A 21,869-nucleotide genomic window follows, 5' to 3' on the forward strand; every position below is an offset into this window, starting at 1 on the left:
TATGATTTCTACAGCCCGGTGTTATGCCGAGAAATACATCCCTGCCGAGATTTGCATCCCCTCGCTACTACAACCACTTTTACCTCGTTTTATCTCACTTTTATATCACTTTTAGGGAATGTAATGGCGAACATATAACCAAAATCACTTCGTCTTGCATTTGTTGGGAATGTAATACAACTTAAACCATTCCGTCTTTGTTTTTGTTGTGAACGTAATCGAACGGTAATGCACACCGTATATAAAATCCTCCCCCCCTCGCATGAACGCGCATTCTGCTGCGCTTCCAACAAAAGCGATCGTATTCTATATAAAACGCTTATTAAAACAATAAAGCGAGCTAATTATAACAATTGGGAGATCCTAGTCTATATAACGCGTTTATTTAAACAATAAAGTGCGATCGTATTCTACAAAATGCGTTTGCTAACGCGGATGAAAAAGTCACCAACGTCAATGCACGCTTCCAAGAAAAACGATCGCAGCAGAATGCGCGTTCACGCGAAGGGCGGGGGGCGGGGGTGGGGGGTTGCGTAGGAGTCGGATTTGGGCACAACACCGGCTCGGGAGCCGGTGTTGTGCCCAAGTCAGACCTATCAAATGGGCCTACATTTCAAATACTTCTCTAACCTGGTGTGTATAACAAAATAAATCCTACGTGTTGTATGTATCAAGGCCTCTGTCTAACTTTCCACAGGACCTGGCCCTACCAAAATAGCAATTTATAGGAGTACACATATGAGGGATTAAAAAGAAAATCAAACAAAAGAGAGTCAACAGCAAAAATAGGGTGCTTTGAAACTAAACTAATTGGGCAACAGATAAAAGGTGGTTAGGCATGATGGACAGAACCAGCAAATGGAGCAAACATTCCACCAATGGCGTGGCAGCAGCAATACAAGAAACTGATAAGTTGATACCTGGAGAACAAGCATTAAAACATACATTGCCACCCCAATGCTATAAATGCCTTAACACCATTTAAGCAGACTCAGTTTTGCACATCTGATAAAATTGAATTAAAAGTATTTGCGGTGACACAAACTGGCGTACACTCTTGAAAAATCATCAACAAGCACATACATGTGTGAGGGTTTGGGGATGCAGCTATCAGGTTAAGGATGATGTCAGCACTGTGTTTATGCCACGCTTAACAGCATATAAATACGAGAAAACGCAGAGACTTGATGGATCTGCGGGTCCCTCACTGTGGGGAACAGTAGTTTTAACACCTGGCTATGTGTGTGTTTGTGGGAATTTGTGGGGTGGTCACATGACACTAACACCACCTTTATAAGAAGCATTCCCATAACCCTTCGCTTGAGGGGTCAAGGCTGTTTCTATGTATGTAGGCCACAGGTTCTGACTGGATTTTAACCTCAAAGTATGTCTTAAGCCATTGTTTAAGCCCATGTGCAGAACTTTAGCGCTGTTTATAGTTCCACACGTAACTTCGGTCATCTATGTTTCTGAATCTCAACAGGCGATGTATAGGTTTTTGTGTTGAGCTCATGTAATGCAGGGTTGTTTACACGATCTTAACTGCTGCTTGAAATTGTTAGATTTATGTTGCATATCTCAATTTAATCTAATCCAACAAAATGTATGGCATTTGAACTGTGCATTTCCAAAAGGTTTGCCTTGGTAAAACAGAACATTGTTTGCTAAGCAATGTTAAATGAGAATTTCAAATGAGTTTTTCACAAAAATATGTTTGCGAATGATTTATTCATACAACGATAAAACAAAATGATAAAATCCAATAGGAATCATCTTCTATTTGCCAGAACAGATAATGATTGATTCAAAATCTAATTCAATTGATTAAAAAATGAATAAAGTTTAGTAGGCGGCAGGGGTTCAGGAGGTAGAGCGCTCGTCTTGGGATCAAGAGAACGCAGTTCGAATCCCGGCTCCTCCGTGTTACATGTCGAAGTGTCCTTGGGTAAGACACTGAACCCCTAATACCTCCGATAGGCAGGTTAGCGCCTTACATGGCTGCAAGGCCGCTATCAGGAAATGCGGAGCACATTGTAAAGCGCTTTGGGAAGTCATTGACTTGAAAAGAGCTATATAAATGCAGATCATTTCATTTAATAAATACATTTATGATTAACAATGCCTAAATGCACATGTGTCAAACTCATAGCCCGTAGGCCAAATGTGGCCCGCCACATCATCATTTTTTGTGGCCCGCTGAGAGGAGCCTGAGAGAAAAATGAGCTGCAGCGCATCACACAATGAATTGCTGTTTCAAATATGTCCTCTAGATGTTGCCAAAGTCAGGCGCCACTCGCAAAGCTTCCACTCTAACTACATTTGGTGACTAGAATTAATCAACCAGGGATCATTGAAGAAACCCATCCCAATGTCATTTTACTTAAAATAAAATTCACGGATGGGCTGTTTAAGACATTACAAAAAATAGTTAAAAAACACACCTGAGTGTCTTTGCAGGAGTCGGTTGTCTGTAGGGTGCACTCCCTATTGGTGTGTGAGTGTGTGCGTGAATGGGTAAGTGTGAAGCACATTGTAAAGTGCTTTGGGAGGTCTTCGATGACCTGAAATTAAACAGGACAAAAATAAACGTGAACAATACCGGACTGAAGATATCCACAGGAAAACAGGAACAAGTCAGAATCCACGTCTTGTGGGGCAGAAGTTCGTTTGACGGGCTGACAAAAAGCAAGAGAGCGCTGAGCTTTGTATAGAAAGAAAGCCAATCTCTAAACGAGCCGCAGCTGGCACCACACGGGCAGGGCCAAATTGGGTACCATGGCAACCGTGACACACACGGGTGCGGTCAGTTGGGCGCCATGGCAACCATGACATAACTTGACTTGACTTAAGGAAGCTTTAACTTCTTTCTATGAGAGATATGAAATCTAATTGCGAAGTTCGCATATTCAGGTAAATATTTTCCTAAAGAAATAAAAAAGCAAAAATCATTAGTTGGATCATTTAAATTAGTGTTTAGATGCTATTTTTCTTACATCCTAGTCTGCATGAGTTTCTCAAGTTAAATAAACTCTAGTGGAAATTAATTCAATCATTGTTTTTCTCTTATTTAAACAAATGCACAGTTGGTAAACGCTACAAGATAATAAATCTTAAAGAAGAAAAAAAATATTGAGGAAAAATAACCCTCAATGTTCATATTTTAATCTAGACTTACACCCCCCCAGCTAAGGCACATTTTTTATGCCGTTAACTTACTATTCTACCATGTGACCCCCAAGTTAAAGTGAGTTTGACACCTTAATGCATCCTTAAAAGGTACGGTGGCCTTTAACTTTAATTGCCCCACATTGGAAAATATTGCTATACGTCACTGCAGATTCCCAGTTGTGAGCACTCACTTAGTTCCCCGAGTGTGCTTCAAGTGTATATGAAACACGTGAAACTGTGAGTCAAATGTCTACTGAACCATAAACACAGACAGTTGAGTGTATTTACCGTTTCATGTCTTAGAGACGACAGACATTCTCACTGCCTTTTTTTAATGGAATACCTTCTGGTGTGTGATCCCAAGCAAAGGTTGCCGGATATTGCTTTGGAACTGTCATGCCAATAATTAAAAAAGAAAACATAATAGGTTTTGTGTCACAGCACCACCAACAAAATCAATAAAGGTCTGCTTAAAGCCCTCTGGCGGCCAAATTATGTCCTGCAGCACCTGACCACTGACCACTCCAAGCAGTCGAATGCAATCTTATCCATCAGCCTGGCAAGCAGGGCCTTTTCGCTTAAATGTACAATAAAAATGTTTAAATTTTCCGTAATATGGATCACAATTTATTTTAAGTAGGGGCCATGCACAAAATTGACATAGCAACATTATTTTGTTCCATAGGCAGATATTTATTTCCCATTTGATTTATTATTCACATTATGTTGTATTTTTAAAAGTTCTTTTTTTAATGATTCTTAAATGGAAACAAAATCATAACCGTGGAGATAAGCAGAAGTCACTCTCTACCCCTCCCTTTCCCCCCATTCCTTCTACCTAATGATTTCCGACCTAAACTGCTTCGCTAAAAGTAAGATAAAAGCAGATAGACGCGGGGAAAAAAAGCATAATGGCTTTTTGAACTCATTTGGGCATTGTTAACACACAATAAATACAGAAAATATTCTACTCTAAACTTTGAAGGACCTCAAACAACGCATCCCACCTTTGTTTTGAAATATAGTCAAAATAAAAAATAGTAATTTGCATTAATAAACTGTTCTTCTATCTACTGAATTTTTTTAGCTAAATAGCTAAAATACAACTTATATTTCATCTTACATTACTTTAAAATATGGTCAATGGTTTAAGGAGGTATTGGAGAAAGAAGCCTTGGGATCAGAATTTACAGACCCAATGTACAGAACACCAACATTGCCACATTATTCTTGTCATGTGTTGATTTCCTCACCAACAAAAAACCTTTCATATGAGGTGGCATGAAAAGATGCTTTGTTATAACAAGAAAGATTGATCATGTTTGAGGCCTACATACAGCCTTAGCTATCCATCATAGCTGGTGTGAATTGTTAGGAGAAGTTTTGAAAAATTAACACTGTAGATAAGGGGGTGCAAAGTGGCAGCTTGCCAGAAGGGGAGAAAAAATTAAGAACTTCAAAGGTGGTGGGAAGGGGATATATTAAAGCCGGACTTGAGGGAGAGTGTGGAGGTTATAGCGTATAGTGTTGACCAGAAAAGAGGAGAGAGGAGAGTAAGAGTTGAGCTAAAACCCGAAGCGTGCTCAGAGTTGATGGCGGGATGAAGAAGGTAAAGGGGAGAGAGAAGTTAAGCAAGGGAGTCGAGCCTGTTATCATCACCACACAGAGCTGATTATGGAACTGGTGAGAGGTACCATCAAACTTAAAGGGCAAAGGGTGATAAGGATTTGGTTGGAGGGAGGTAGCTGAACCGGGCAAAGATTTGTGGTCTTTTCTCCTCAAGATTCAACAGAATGATAAAATAAAAAGCAAAAACAGGGGATGGTCCCAACCTGAGTAGATATTTTCCCAATATAAACAACAGAGATATGTGAAATGAAGTACATTGAGGGTGAGGGTTGATGCCAAGGCAAGGTAGAGAGGGGTAAGATCAGGCCTAAAAAATTCAGCCTGACCCGACCCAGCCTCGCAGGTATTAAAGCCCGACTCGGCTCATACTATTGGAAGTCTGTTTTTTTGTAACTAGATCCAAGTTAAACAACACTGTACAATCATTTACATATTTTGTTTTTCTGTGTCTGCAGAGGTTTAATTAACCGACAATTTTCCATCATTGACAGATTTTCTCAAGAATTGATGGGAACATTTTATGGCAGTCTGTCATTTTGACGGGTTGATAAGTGGGCCATTAACCACAGCAGCAGTAAATCCTTAAGAGTCTAGTTTGGTACATTAAGAGAGATAGGGAGGAAGAACAATAATGCCAGGTGGATAGTAGTAATTTAAAAAAGGGCAGCGAGAGAAAAGCCCGACCCAAACATCACAATTGGGATTTGTGGCCCTAATTCTATCTCAGGTTGGGTTAGAGCTTAAGGTCTTACATTTAAAGCAAGGTGGGGATTGAGGTAAATTGTCATTGGCAGAGAATACATTTATCTTAATCAAAGAAAACAACATTGAGATTTTTAGGGCCCGATGAAAACTTTACAAGGTGATGTCGTACTACATAAATGATTTCGCGAATCACAAATAATAAATTGTTTGAGCGTTTTTTTTTTTTAATTTCTCATCAGCCGCAAGTTACATTTTTTTGCTGGTTGTCCATCGCATGCTCCAGATATAATTATGTATGTACTTTAGACAATTAAATAGGTAAACTCTGAATACCGTATTTTCCGCACTATAAGGCGCACCTTAAAGTCTTAATTTTTTTCAAAAGCTGACCAGCTATCTTTTAGTTTTAGTTTTTTTTCACCCATTAAGCTTTCTAGCTAATTATCAGGCTACTTTTTTAGCTATTTAGCAAGCCTTCCAGCTAAGTTGCTATTTTAGAAATTCGTTATAACCTGGTGCCCTTTGCGCTAATTAGTAAAAAAATTTAAAAAGTACCGTATTTTCCGCACTATAAGGCGCACCTAAAAGCCTTTATTTTTTTCAAAAGCTGACCATGCGCCTTATAATACAGTGCGTCTTATTTATGGATCAACATTAAATCACAAGGTCTCGCAACTAACGCAACAGCCGCCGACTCGATTTTCCCCCGAACGTGGAGTAGTCTGCGGTGTATGCTGGGATTTATATACCGGCGTTTCATTGGCTAACCAATGTGTCAATCATCATTTGAATCGATCACTATTGGCTGAAGTTATTCGGAGCCTCGGATTGGCTAGAGCGCCAAAACAAACCCTGCAATTGGCCGAAAAAGATGTATCAATCATCCGTTGAATCGATCGCTATTGGCTGAAGTTATTCAGAGCCTCGGATTGGCTAGAGGGCCAAAACAAACCCTGCAATTGGCCGAAAAAGATGTGTCAATCATCCGTTAAATCGATCGCTATTGGCTGAAGTTATTCGGAGCCTCGGATTATTGCGGCTTTATATTTTCCCGGTATCTTGTTTTAGAACGATCTTGATGTTGCTGTGATGAGTTGAGTGAATTAAACTCAATTCCAAGTGCTTATTGTCATATGCACAGTAAAGTTGCGAGCGAAAAAGAAAATAGAAACTAAGAAATGTTTGGCATTTCTTGAATACCAAGACTTTAACCTTCCGAATGATATTTGAAATGATGCATTTGAGTGACATCGTACGGACACCGCATCCGCACGTGTCTACGACACGTATTTGCTTCTTTTCAAGCTTTGGGAATGTTAAGGGGGGTAATCAGTTTGACTGATTTATCTGACTGTTTTGTCGACGTTCCCATTGTAGCGCCTTACAATCCGGTGCGCCTTATCTATGGAAGATATAGGACCAGAAACTATTTTTTTGGGGGTGCGCCCTATAACCCGGTGCACCCTATAGTGCGGAAAACACGGTATATTTTTGGCCTTTTCAACTTTCATATTCAGCATAAAAGGGTCCTCGAGATTACATAGCTCTATATTGTCTGGCCTATCCGTAAGTACTTCGTTTCAGAAAGGAGGAACAAAGCGCAAAATTTGTACTCTGTACCAGGGGTCTCAAACTCAAGACCAGGGAGCCAATTGTAGCCTTTAGGGTGTTAGTTTGAGGCCCCCTACCTTGAAAGTTAAAGAGAGAGTGTTAATTATTTGACCACAAGATTTTGCAATATTCTGTTGTGCAACCGAAAACGAGGGCTAAAAATCACAAGAATATAAATTACGGAGACTCAAAGTGACCATAGTGGTGTTATGCCAAAACCATGTCACACATCAGTACAACCTGTGTTGTTTATTTTGTTTTGTTTTTTTAACTCTATAATGCGTTTATGGTCTGGTGCCGTCTATCGCAAGGCCACTTTAGTCCATAATATATGGCAAGTCCTCACGGTACATATTGGTGCAAAATTTTAAATGCTCTCTTTAGCCCCTTACTTTTGACCCATTTTTTTTATTTTCATATTTTGGAATATGAAAACATGCATACCTCTCATTGAGGATTACTTAAATAATTGAACTTCACTGCAAATAATGACACTGAAATCCATAAAAAAGTAATCTACTGTGCACACCAACCTTTTTTTTAACTTGAAGTTTTTTAATGATTATATATAATATTCCTGACATTAATTCACAGTTAAAGTACCAACCCTATTGCCTTTTTTTGATTTGTTCTTTGACTGCGTTTTCTTGCAAAATTCCTCAATATTTAAGATGAGTAATATTATATCTGCCAATGGGTTAGTAACTCGACGTGTGCGTTTGCCAAAACAGTTCTCAAAACCTTATTATTTCAGTTTTTAATGGAAAGGTTTTACTTCTGCAAATAGTTGTTTAAAGTATGAACAAAAAACAACCCAGAGTCCTTGTAAATCTAAAAAACTATTGAAAGACATCAAGCTAAGGCAGTAGACATTAAAATTTCTGTTTGACAAAAAAGACGACGTAGTCTAAGAAAGAAGGCCAACAGCCTGAAGGGCAAAAGAAGCAGACGAGACAGAATTGAGGCTGTTATTGGTACAATTAGACGATGAGAGGGCACACAAGCGGTGTGTCCACAAAGGTGACAAAGGAAAGGAGGTATGCAGCCTTTCATGGTGACTGCATGGCAGGGAGGCAGAATAGGGGTCCTTGCCGCAGGGGTTTGGCCAAGACAATTAAGAGGAAGGGGAGGAGGAAGCCTGATCTGCAGGTCTGGAGGCTAGACAACAATATCTTCGCCGAGGGGGTACTGGCTTTTTGTTTGAGAATGAAGACACAAGGGCAATCCCTTAGGAGAAAATAGGCCAGACAGATGGACAGGAAAGATAGAATGATTGAGACACCGGTAAGGAGGGAGGTTTGGAGGACACGGGTGGGATGTGGGTTTGTAGTGAGAATATAAAACAAAGAAAATGAAAGCAGCCTTGAGGGGTCCTGAAACGCCCAGGTGGGTTCAAGCTAAATGAGATGAGCGCTGAAAATCTGGTAAGAAGGTATAGAGCAGTCATGTCAAACATACAGCCCCGCGTGCCTGATCTAGCCAGTAGGTTGATTTAATTCGGCCCGCGATAAATTTCCGAGTATGTAAAAAAAAAAGAAGCAAGTCCCTAGGTTATTTCTATCATATTTAATTATTTATTTTAAATACATGGAAACTAAATGCATTTTCCGACTGCTAGAGGGCAGTGTTGAATGCGCATGTTGACTATGCTCCTGTGCAATTATGGGAAAGGAGACGAGTTTGCAACCTTGTCAGTGTTGTTTTTTTGGGCTTTAAATGATGTAATAAATTATTAAGAATAGTGTATTACATTTTTTTTAGGGTAAAAATATTTTTAGCTTAACATGTACAATTTTTAGTCACTTGGTTGACAGGTATGTTACAACCTTGGTTCAAATGAGGGTAGAGCGTCTTTTTCAAATCCACTATTACATGGTTTTCCTGGTTAAAAATCTTACACCAACTATAGGTTTTTATATAAATGTAACTTACAATTTCATCACAAATATACATATGTGTACATATGTACAAATATACATTGAGTGAATCTGCAATAACGGAACCATCAACTATTAAGGGAAGAATGGGGGTTTAAAATTGGGATTTTCTAAGTTACATCTGCTAAATTAAATAATAAATCATCAAAGAGTAGTCTGGTTGGGCAGCTTTTATTTAATTTCAATTTAAGGTCATCACTCATACACTTTTTGTTAGGCTGAACTGTAAATGAATGTATTTGTATTTGTTTGTAGCGCTATTTACTTATAGAGGAATAAAAAACAAATAAAGACTTTTTTCAAAGCTGGATGTCTGTGTTAGTTTTATCCACTATGGCTCCACATACAGGACGGCATGGCGGCTGAGTGCCTAGTCCATCCGCAGCCCAGTTCTGAGGTCATGGAATCAAATCAAGCTACAGAGTTCGCATGTTCTCCCCGTGCTTGTGCGGGTTACCTCCGGGCACTCCGGTTTCCTCCTACATTCCATAAACATGCATGTCAGGTGAATTGGCCAGTTCAAATTGTCCTTAGGTGGGAATGAGCGAATGAGTTGTCCATTTCTGTGTGTCCTGCGACTGGCTGACAACCAGTTCAGGGTGTCCCCTGCCCTCTGCCTGAAGATGGCTGGAATGGGCTCATCCCGCGCGACCCTACAGAGGTTAAGCGGTGCAGATAATGGATGGATGGGCCTCTCATACATACTGTGCCATTGAACGTTACTTCCCTAAAAGCGAAACAACAACTATAACTTCTATGTTACACATTCAGCATGCTTTCATGATAGCACGCCATGCTTACCTAACTTCTTGCTTTCTGAAATTTTAGAGGCAAATATCCTTTTATGTATAAAGGTATGCATGTGTGCTTTGAGAAAAAAAAAGATTTGTTTGGGGGATGTACCGTTGCAAGGAGGCCACCTGATGAAAAAAAAGAATGTCAGGAATGTGAGACAGTTTGCTCTTTGTCGTTTGACGAAGAGGCAAAGTAGGAGATGAGGAAAAGGGAGGATGCTGGATTTAAAAAAAATATTTTTGGTCAAATGTTTTGAGTAATATATAACAGAATAGAATAAAAGTCAAGTTAAGTCCTTGTATAGCCCTTAGATACAAGAATAATAGAATAAAAGAGTATTTATTGTCATTTATAAACATTGAAAACATGTAGTGAAGGCTTTTAAGAGAAAGATAGGATAAAATACTGTCAGAGTAAATGGGCAAAAATATTTACGATTTAGTCCTTAAAGCCCCAGTGTGTAATATTTGACTTCTAGATGGCCATGTACTGTCTGATGCGAACAAAAAAAACAGTGCACAGCATAGCAGCAAGTTGCCAGACAAACATGGCGGCGACCTAAGTTAAGAGATTCACTAAGCTAAACAAATGTTTATTTGAATATAAATTAACATTGGTATGACAATTCAATAAGTTAATATGTATATATATATATATATATATATATATATATATATATATATATATATATATATTTATATATATATATATATATATATATATATATATATATATATATATATATATATATATATATATATATATATATATATATATATATATATATATATATATATATGCCAAGTTATAATAATAGTGCAATGAAAAGTGGTGCAATAACATTATCATCAACAAAAATTCCCAAATAAGGTCGCAAGATAGATATTTTCACAGTTTTTTTTGCGTTTGTTTAGGTTGGTAAAGGCCCTGGGGGGGAAGGTTGACACATTTTCCTGTAGCAATTAGTTTTAATACCAAGGTAACATTGGAAACTTGGTTTTCCCCCAATTACACTTAATCATTTTGTTGCAAGAATTCCTGGTCCACCCTTCAACAGCCATAGCCTGTCACCCCCAGCAGTAAGGTTTCACTCAAATAAAAATATTCTAAAAAAAAATAAATCTAAATTGTTAAATGGTATGAATGCATCAGTGGGGAATGCATAGCTTAATTGAACAGAAAGGTTGATCAATATCGTACAGGTGCTGGTAGGAACCCGTTGTTGTTTTTGAGAACGGACTGATAGAGCAAGCAGTAATATCAGGAGAATAACATGTCAATACACTAATCTACCGTGTTCAAAGTAAAGACCTTAGAGTGAAGTGTGCTAGTGTGTGTGAGTGAGAGAGCGGGTGTTGATTCTCTGTCTCGCATTTGGCTCTCCCGCTGTGCTTGGTTATAATTGGCCATGAACTATTCCCTAGTAACTCGTCATCACCATAGTGCAGAAAGATGGAAACATCAGAAAGCCAAAACTATCATTTGCAGAATTTTCATAATTTGGTGACTACTGAGCTTGAACACATTCCACTGGCTTTTATACATGCTGTGTAGATTTCAATATGTACAGTAAATGATATATATCACTACTAAACGGTTTGCGCACTACAATAAATATGTGGCTGAAAATCTTGATATATTTCAGTCTAATTGTTCTTATCTTACCGTATAGAATTGCTTACCTATGTTTCTAGCAGAACAAAACAAAAAGCATCCATGGAAATTATTTCATTAAACACGGGCAAACTAACACCTAATACTTACAAAACCATCTGCCATTTGCCACATTGAACATCTGGCATCATATTGCTGTAGAATTTTTATATTGAGACAGTAGAAAAATGCAATCAGATTTTCAGCACCTGCAGAAACACAGACCAATTTGTTGCCACCCTCAACCTTCATTTTCTGCATTGTTTTACTGTCTTGATTGAAATGTAAAAATACAAGCTGAAATTAAACAGAAAGACAGTATGCGGTGGAGTATTCGAGCCAATCACCACATTATTTTAAAAGTCAATGTTGGGAGAAAATGTGTTGTACTTATTTTGAATTTTACCACGCCAATGTAGTGGTACACAAACTTAATTTGATAATTTGATCTCAGTAACAGTTACCTTGTGCTTTGAATTATCAGTGCTACATTTGTCTTTTAAAACTATATGTATAAAGAGCCGATATAATTATTTTGTATTTGAAATCACTTTGTCACCACTTTAGAGGTAAGATCAGGCCTAGAAAATCCAGCCCGACTTGATTCAGGCCCGCATGTATTAAAGCCCAACCCAACCCAAACCCGACCAATTAACTTGAGGCAAACCTGAATTATCATATTTTACTTGTGAAGACTCGGTCGGAGGAGAGTTAATTTATGAAAACAAAGTGTAAGGTAACAGAATGGTATAAGTATTTACATCTTTTATATTTCTGTGTCTGAAGAGGTAACATTAATCGATAATTTTCCATCATTGACAGATTTTTTTTAAGATTTGGCAGGGATATTTTAAGGACAGGTTGAGAATTGGGCCATAAACCAAAGTAGCAGTACTTCCTTAGGAATCCTCGGACGGCCCGAGAGAGAGAGAGAGAGAGAGAGAGAGAGAGAGAGAGAGAGAGAGAGAGAGAGAGAGAGAGAGAGAGAGAGAGAGAGAGAGAGAGACAGAAGAACAATGACGGCTCATTTTTTGTATAAGTTTAGTATCCACACATCATTTTTGTATAAATTCTAATAAGTGTACAACTTTTCATGGTGCCAGGTCGACAGAAGGTTTGGATGCTTGGAGTTGTCGGGACGTGCAGTGCCCAATTTGGTTGCCAGAGGCTGTTAGGGACCACACAATAGCAGATGTTTATAGATTTTCTTGGTTTTAATTGGGGATGCGTTGACACAAAACCTAACTAAAGGCACTCACGAAGGCTCAAAGTATACTGTGGTATAGAATCGTATAATTTCACGAGAATCGGTTTAGTCGTTTTGCAGCCAATAAGTCTCACACACACGCACACACACACACACACACACACACACACACACACACACACACACACACACACACACACACACACACACACACACACACACACACACACACACACACACACGCACACATACATTTATAAAGTATTTCTGGATTAGATTAAATAGATTTAGATTTGATTGAGACAGATTTTTCTTTTAAATTTTCCTTTTTCAAGTCAGTGAGAGAGAAGCCCGACCCAAACGTAATGATTGACATATTCGGGTCGTGCTCGGATTTGGGCTCTGGTTTAAGATCTTACCTGTGCACCAGTTTAGTTTCAGAATATTTCTCCTGACATGGCTTTTGGTCTTTCTGTCGCCACAGAGGACGTGTTCATCCTCCACGGCAAAGACAAGAAGAACCCGCTCATCTATGGCCTGTTTACAACATCAAGGTACTATTCTTTGTTTATCGTGTTGCCCACCTTACGAGAAACGCCAGCATGACGGTGAGAGCAGGTCAGCAGGAAAATCATGCTGTGAGGCAGATCTGCAATGATAGGAAAAAACATTGAATCAACTGATACTTTGATATTTTGCTTGAGGATATCGAAACACACGTGTGCGGCACAGTTCTAAGGTCTTGGGAACCTCCTGTGTGGCTTCAAATCCAGCTACCGACTTCCTGTGCGGAGTTTGTATGAGTTTGTATGTTCTCCCCGTGCTTGCGTGGGTTTCCTTCGGGCACTCCAGTTTCCTCCCACATTCCAAAGACATGCATTTCATGTGAATTGGCCGGTCCAAATTGTCCCTAGGTGTGAATGAGCGAGCGAGTTGTCTGTCCCTGTGTGCCCTGCGATTGGCTGGCAACCAGTTCAGGGTGTCTCCTGCCCACTGCCTGAAGAGAGCTGGGATGGGCTCCAGCACCCCCGCGACCCTACTGAGGATAAGCGGTGCAGCTAATAAGATGAGATGAGATATCGAAACAATCACATTGAAGATGACTCGGGGAACGGTCACGATCCCTTTTGTTTATAGAGACTATGCTTTTTAAGATTTTCGCAGATTTCTACACAGGGAACACGAGATGAGCCGTCACCATTTCCGGACTGGTCACATTTTATTATGTGTGGCACATTGATGATGTAATACCTCACACTGGCTGCAAGACTAGCTTCTGACTCTTGAATTTAGCACAGTCATGTTCTGCAATGTGCTCTCACAACAGCATTGTTGTTTATCCCGCTGCAACAGTAGCGTTTTTGTTTGGTGTATAGTCACACACTACATCTCATGGCAAGGCACAATCTTGCACATTGGACTTTTGAATTCATGCTTCATCAAATTTAAAGCTGAGTCTTTCATAAAATATACAAAAGTGATGCTTATGTATTTAGGTACGTTAACAGAAAATACAGTGGTACCTCTTTATATGAGCACCTCTAAACGGGAGAATTTTGGGAAGTAAGTTTAATTTGCAACAAAAATCTTGTGTGCGATACGAAAATCCAGGTCACGAGCATTCCCAGGGGCTACCACTAGAGACGGCTCATCGCTCGTGACGACTTGAAAAATTGTGCCATAAAGAAATTTGTGTTAACGTTGATAAACATATACAGTAACTTTAATTTTAAGTGTACAGTAAGTGTTTACGTATTATCAACAGTCTCTCGATCCTTTACTGGTCAAAGTCCCGGTATTAATAGTTACAATTCGTCTTATTAAGTGATGATAAACCTCACAAACACAATGCAGTCCCTATTTACTCATAGTAAAACAGACTATGTAGAATACCGCGACAATTACAGAAATCTAGATTGATGTCGTCTGCTACCAGTGACATGGATGATCCGGGTTGAAGCCAAAATGGGAAAAACAAGATCTGTCTTTTTTTCTATTTTTTTTCCCTTATAAAACTAGTTATATGGCGTACACAATTTGGGGGAAACATATACGTTGGCAGGTATGCGATCTCAGTCACCCCTTGCAAGAGCACCCCCAAACTCTCCCAGCCCTCCATTTTAAGTTCTTATTATAAACTCACATTTTATTTAGTTAATATCATCCTATTTATATTCTTACTGTATTTTGTATGGGCAGCACAGTGGCACAGTGCTTAGCACGTGTGCGGCACAGTTCTGAGGTCATAGGATCGAACCTCCTGTGTGGAGTTTTGAAGTTCTCCCTGTGCTTGCGTGGGTTTCCACCCACATTCCAAAAACATGCATGTCAGGTTAATTGGCCCGTCCAAATTGTCCCTAGGTGTGAATGAACGGGGAGTTGTCTGTCCCTGTGTGCCCTGCGACTGGCTGGCAACCAGTTCAGGGTGTCCCCTGCCCACTGCCTGAAGATAGCTAAGATGGGCTCCAGCACCCCCGCGACCCTACGGAGGATAAGCGGTGCAGATAATGGATGGATAGATGGATGTATTTTGTATCTTTAATGACGATTTGAATGTGTTTTTAGTCATCAGGAAGATGTGTTTTATAACTATTTCAGATTCAGATTCAGATTCAGATTTACTTTATTGTCATTCGTGTACGTTACTATGATCCTTTATGGAAGTTGGGAACAGACCAATTAGTTTTTAATTTTTCAGGTAAATAAACTTGTTACACGAGCAATTAAGGCTACGATCCTGGAATGAATTAAGCTTAAAGTTAAATTGGACTAATCTAGTAGAATTTTACTTGTAAAGTCTAAAATTACCTGATATTTGATGAGTTACTATTTAAATATTTAGTGTTTGGAAACTACATTAAAAAATCTGATTATTTTATCTCTCTCTCGCTCTCTCTCTCTCTCTTGTGCGGTGATGTTCATATCAGGGGGCAATATATAAACTGTAGGATGAAAAAGGATGAAAATAAATGTTTATTGTTTTACCTTAACTTTTACATGAAGTATATTTATTGCTCCTTTTGAATAAACGCATCAATAAATAGGTAGTCCTTCATTATGAAAAAAAGTCCATGCAATTACAGAACAATCACTGGATGGCTTGACTTCTTGTTAGCTTGCTAATATGATAGTAATTCTATTGTTTGGGGCTGATGTGTACACTATATTAAAATCCTTGGTCTCCCTATCGCCCTCTGCCATGGGGCAAGTGAATTGCGCGTCCTGCTCTTCATTAGCAGACGCCCAGCACAGTAATACGTCACATACCAAATGTATTGAAAATCTTTATAATGTGATAGTTTGTGATTTTGAAAAGAAAGTCCAAAAAAGTTGAATTTTTAATATATTTCTATTTTTATACTTCCATAATGACAGATGAGGCAGTGCTCCCACTGCCTCCCCTGACTGCACATCAAAATTTAGGATTAAGATGAAATATAATGTATTCATATTACAATGTGAAAATTTTCCAAAACAAAATCCGAAAACTATTTAAATTTCATTTTTTCATGATGACAGGTGAGGAACAGCCTCACCTGCCTCACCTGACAGCACATCACTGGATTACCAGCATGTCTTTGTTTATACCAATGTAAACACAAGTCCTCATAACAAATGGATTACTACCCACATACACTAATTTGTAATTTCAGTCCATTTATTAGTATGCATAACATATGTTACATTTTGTATATGATGATTTTGTTTTCCTTGTCTTTGTTGTTGCCGCAAAAACTTTTAACTCATTCAATGCCAGAACTTTCTCTCAAATGGGAAGAGCCAGTACCAGACAATCTGCCATTATGATTCAGTTTGGAAGGCTTACAGAAAATGTAGTTCTTAGCCATATAGGGATAGGTCTTACCAAAAGAAACCTATGCATAAACTATGTTTGAACTTTGCAAGTACATTTCAGCGCCTGACTTTTCCGGTGAAGTGATCACATGATTTTTGTCACCATGGCGACGTGTTCTCTCGGGCGTTCATGAAATGTCTTTCCTCTCGGACTAGGAGATGACGATGGGGCTTCTTAATCTTTTTTTCAAGGAAAAAGCTCTCTTGAAGGCATAGACAGAGCGTCTATCCCTTGCAAGTCTCACCACACTGCTTCAGTATGCCTACTCGCTCCGTGGGACCGCCTAAACACACTCATTGATTGAAAAAAGGAAGTGGGGGCTTCCTCAATGTGTGGACAAAGATCTGATCAAAGTCAATACTGCCATCAATTGGCGAACCACTCCCAGAGGCTTGATACTTACTGATTAGCAGCACAAAACCCTTTATTATGGTTATTTTTTAAAATAAAACAATATTATTACTTTTTTACGTTTTGGCACTTCAGGACAATGCTTATGAAAGTTTATTTATACGTTATGGCACTTGAATGTAATTCCCCTTTGATCTTTTTTTGTGTTCATCGTCAGCAATATCCTAAATGGCTCGGCTGTGTGTGTCTACCGAATGGAGGACGTCATTCGGGTTTTTAAAGGAAACTTTCTGCACAAAGAGGGGCCGCAGTATAAGTGGGCAGAGTTCACTGGCAAAGTGCCCTACCCGCGTCCTGGAACTGTGAGTTCATGATCAAATCTCAGTTTCCCTCATGAAGCCGTTATTTACAAAATGTCCATTCTCATTATTCATTACTACCGCTTGTTAATGATTCAGTGTTGACCCGTGTTGTGTGTGTGACTGAAAAACGTAATTTGTTTTTAGTTACTTCATTTAAAAAGCAATTGCACCTAAGAGTAGCGTATTACTCTGAAAGTAACACTCTAGTTACAAACTAACATATAATCTCATATTGAAGCCAACTACTCAAAAATAGCCACATAATAAAAGAAAGAGAAGAAATCATGTACACTATCCTGTGGAAGTGATGAAGCCTTAATAGTTTTTGTCTTGTGCAATCTTGAGAGCTTGAGATACAAATCAATTTTGTTTTCAAACTACTCAAATATTTCCTTTTCAACTTCTTGGTAAGGTCCGAGATGTCAAAACCTTTGATCATTTATTTCATTATTCGTTTATAACTTCAAAAATTCACAGGCTCAAGTATTTGTTTGAAAAATAAAAGTATTTTGCTTTAAAAAGCTTAATTTTATTTTTTAATAATGACTTCTGTACTGTTAAGTTATTCCTTCAAAAATAATTTTGCCATTTTATTGCACAACTGGGAAAGGTTTACTTCACTTTACATGATACTTTGCTGCCACCTTGTGAGCAGTATGGAAAACTGCCTTTACTTTCTTTGTCCTACAAAAACCACATATTTTTCCATTATCAAACATTTTTGAAAAAGAGCCAGGGAGCCACAACGGAGCACCAAAGAACTGCATAAGGCTCCAGAGCAAGTTAAGCGGGTCTAGACGCTCAACTTTGTTGGCGACAGAAAGCATCTTCCTCTGTTTAGCCAATCAAAATGCAGAACACAATGCATAAGTAAACTGCGATACGGTACAGCAAGGGATTACTGTATTTAATGGTTCCTCATTCCAATACATATTACATTCATTGTGATTTTCTAAATAAACTATTCACTTGTTCATTTCAATTATACAAACAAAATGTACATTGATCACGCATGATAACTTTCACCTTGCACAATATCCATATAATTATTAAGGCTCCACAGTTAAAAAACAAACAAAAAAACAGATTATAGCTTGTCACATGTGCACTTTATACAAGTCACAACTACTTTAACGAATAAATGCACAATGACAAAATAATTTCTTCTTTGTTTGAGCTTCCTGTATATTTCAGTATATAGAGTTGAGTTCATAAAAATGACTACCTTTTTTCCCTCACAGTGTCCCAGCAGCACATATGGAAGCTACAGCTCCACCAGGGAATATCCTGATGATGTGATCTTCTTCAGCAGGACACACCCCCTACTCCAAGTTAGTGAGAATAAGCAATCTGTATAGTGATTGTCTGAATGATGTTAAACATATTGTGTTAAGTCAAAACATCTTTGAGAGACATAATGGGCTTAAGTTCCACTTAAATGTATGCACTTGCTTAGGAAAATGTTTTGCCCCTGGGAGAGCGCCCCCTGCTTGTTCGAGTGGGCGTCCACTACAAGTTTAGCAAACTACTGGTGGACAGAGTAGAAGCAATGGATGGCACCTATGATGTCCTTTTCATTGGCACGGGTATGTTCTTTGTTGTCTCTTTCCTCCCAAACAACTATAGCTCAAAATGTTATACTTTTTATGCAGACTCTGGTCTGGTGCTAAAGGCTATTCATCTGCCCAGAGAACACGGTCCTGGTCAGGAGGTAACCTTGGAGCAGCTGGAGGTCTTCCAGGTAGAATGCAGAAGCCATTTTATCACGTGAATTGTTACAGAGACAATTGAAAAAGAGAAATAACCTGTGTTTAAGTTTCTTTGGAGCAATCATCATAGTTTTGTGTTCTCTTCATAGTACAAATCACCAGTGACTGCGATGGCACTCTCCAATAAGAAGGTAACAAATGAGACAAAAAACGATATATTGAGTGCATGCCTGCAAACCTTACCGCTTTAGACATCTGCTTTTTCTTGACTTGAAACTAGTATTTTAGTCTCACAGTTGATGTATCCTTTAACCGCCTGGGTCGTAGGGGGACCATTTTCTGTGGTGTGTCTTGGGCAAGTACAGCCTGACAGCTCCCATCCCTTTCCCCTGGGTAGGGGTTTGCTCTCCTACGTGGAAAAGGTAGTGCTGGTTTTTAGGCTACCAGTAGCAGGATGTGCCTCCTGATCTGTCTCAGATACACAACCTCCATTATCTGGTCACCTGTGTTTTTTGGTGTAAACTGTCATGCTGCTCTGCAGAGATGAGCCATACTTTGGCATTGACAGGCAGCGGCGGGTGACAATACTGAACTGAGAAACCTACATTATTCATGTGCAAATCTTTTTCAACGTCAACTTCTCAAAAGGCAATCATGCCAACAAAACGCTCCGGACCAACAAAAATACCGGCGGCCGGTGCAATTAGGGAGAGGATGATGCTTTCTATCAAAATAAATTAATTGGACTTATCAATCTGCTAAACTTGCTCTGGAGCCGCATGCAACTATTTGGCGTTCTGTAGTGCCTCCCTCATTATCAATGAAATATTGATAATGGAAAAATATATGGTTTCAACAGAAAGGCAAACGGAACACATTCTGCCAAGAAAATAGATAGAAACAGTATGTTTCCTTCATTTTAAGGCTTATATAAGGCATTTAACTTTTTGCGGCTATATATATATATATATATATATATATATTAGGGTGGCGGGGGGGCTGGAGCCCATCCCAGCCATCTCCGGGCAGTGGGCAGGGGACACCCTGAACTGGTTGCCAATCGCAGATATATATATATATATATATATATATATATATATCATATCTTCTTTTTCGTTCATTACGACTATTCCGAAAATGTAATCCAGTTTTCCAAAACAATGATGGCGACAAAATATCAAGTGCAGCGGATCTTCTCCTTAATACAGGTGTGCAATGAGGCGGAACGATTTTGACATGTTCATTGGCTATTGCGGACCAAAAACCAAAAAGACAGAAAACATCTGTTTATTGGATCAAGTAAGCAATAAATCAAACAATAAGGTCCATCCTATCTTTTAAAATATCTAGAGCAGAGGAACTTTTTTGACCCAAGGAGAAATAATAGCAAAATACATGGTTTTTTTTTTTTTTTTTTTGGGCTGCCATACTATTTGATTTAAGACAAATTCCAGCAAAACTGCCAAACCGACTCTCTAATTGAATTTTTCAGTGCATTCTATTTAACAGTGTGAGGTTAACTGATTTGATACGATACAATACTATTGCGATTGGCTGGCAACCAGTTCAGGGTGTCCCTTGCCCACTGCCCGATGATTGCTGGGATGGGCTCCAGCACCCCCGCGACCCTACTGAGGATAAGCGATGCAGCTAATGAGATGAGATGAGATGAGATGAGATACAATACTAATAATAACAGACCCTGTGTCCCATTAATTGATTATCTGCACGCTAGTCTTTATTTTAAAGCGAGACTTAGTTTTTGTGCGTGAATAAACCGCTCCAATGATCACGTTAGATTTTTGTTTTTGGTTTGCCAATCCTCGTTTTAAACAAGCACTTTTTTTCATATTCTGGAAAGAGATTGTAAGTCATGCGTAAATAGAGTCATCTACGGCAAGTATGTTAGTGTACCAATAAGACAGGAATAGTATAACAGACGAATCTGACTTGCACATCTTGAAAGACAGTTGCTATGGTTACCCTATCAGCCCATTCAGTACACTGGTTTTGAACAGCTTTAGTTCCCTGCTTTTATTTTCTTCCTCTTTTTTGCAGCAATGGTTGTTTGTGGGCTCCAGGGAAGGGGTCTCCCAGCTGGGCCTCTACCAATGTGAGCTATACGGTGAAGCCTGTGCCGAATGTTGCCTAGCTAGAGACCCGTACTGCACTTGGGACGGACACGCCTGCAGCCCCTACATGCCCACTGCTCGCAGGTTTGTTGGAATTTACACCAAAATAAATTTTTCATTCATATCGGTATGTCGTAGAAGCAAATGAGAAACACATGAGTGTGAAATGGGTAAAAAAGCTATGCACTTTTGAAACCTGGTTTAGATTACTTTGAATTCAAATCTTTCTGGTGAACATTTTCTGTTACCACATAACCTTTTACAACCAGCCAGTCTCATCACTTCGGCCCCTGTTTTAACTGTCCTTGCTCTTCGCCAAGGTCCAATCAAATAATGTAAGAAAAAAATTGCTAAGCATATTGAGTCCTTCTATAAGTTGGGCCCCCTTCGACTCCCCTTACCCGTGGTAGTGTGACTCAGGCTGTGTGTTCCAATCAACTCGGTTCTTCAGAAAAGCAGAAAGATGCTCTGAACACGAGAGTACTTTTTTCCTCTACCACCATCAAAAGGTACAATAGCATTTTAAGCTAATATTTAAATTGTATACAGTAAGGGACTCAAACTCAGTGAAGGCCTGCATAATGACTGGTCTCGTTGTCCAAAAGTAACATACAACTGTAACTTAATGTAACTGAAAGTAATTGTAAATACTCCTTAGCCCACCTGATTAAGTGCTTGTCTTACATGCTTGGTGTTGTGGAGTTCGATCTCCAGTCAAGTTATATATTAAACAGAAAATGTATCTTTTTTTTCA

General features: G+C 39.0%; 1 protein-coding gene across 1 annotated transcript in view; it reads left to right on the forward strand.

The window, feature by feature from the left end:
• sema3h (sema domain, immunoglobulin domain (Ig), short basic domain, secreted, (semaphorin) 3H) overlaps positions 1–21,869 on the forward strand; it is an 82,596-nt gene that overhangs the window by 52,843 nt on the left and 7,884 nt on the right. The window contains exons 9-15 of the mRNA XM_088331902.1: positions 13,190–13,259; positions 17,130–17,274; positions 18,516–18,605; positions 18,731–18,860; positions 18,927–19,015; positions 19,133–19,174; positions 21,042–21,199. Coding sequence (XP_088188028.1) covers positions 13,190–13,259; positions 17,130–17,274; positions 18,516–18,605; positions 18,731–18,860; positions 18,927–19,015; positions 19,133–19,174; positions 21,042–21,199 — 724 coding nt within the window. The remainder of the gene's footprint in view (positions 1–13,189; positions 13,260–17,129; positions 17,275–18,515; positions 18,606–18,730; positions 18,861–18,926; positions 19,016–19,132; positions 19,175–21,041; positions 21,200–21,869) is intronic.

Source organism: Urocampus carinirostris, chromosome 3 (assembly GCF_059441175.1).
Source record: "Urocampus carinirostris isolate Australia breed hairy pipefish chromosome 3, RoL_Ucar_1.0, whole genome shotgun sequence".
NCBI classification, from domain to species: domain Eukaryota; kingdom Metazoa; phylum Chordata; class Actinopteri; order Syngnathiformes; family Syngnathidae; genus Urocampus; species Urocampus carinirostris.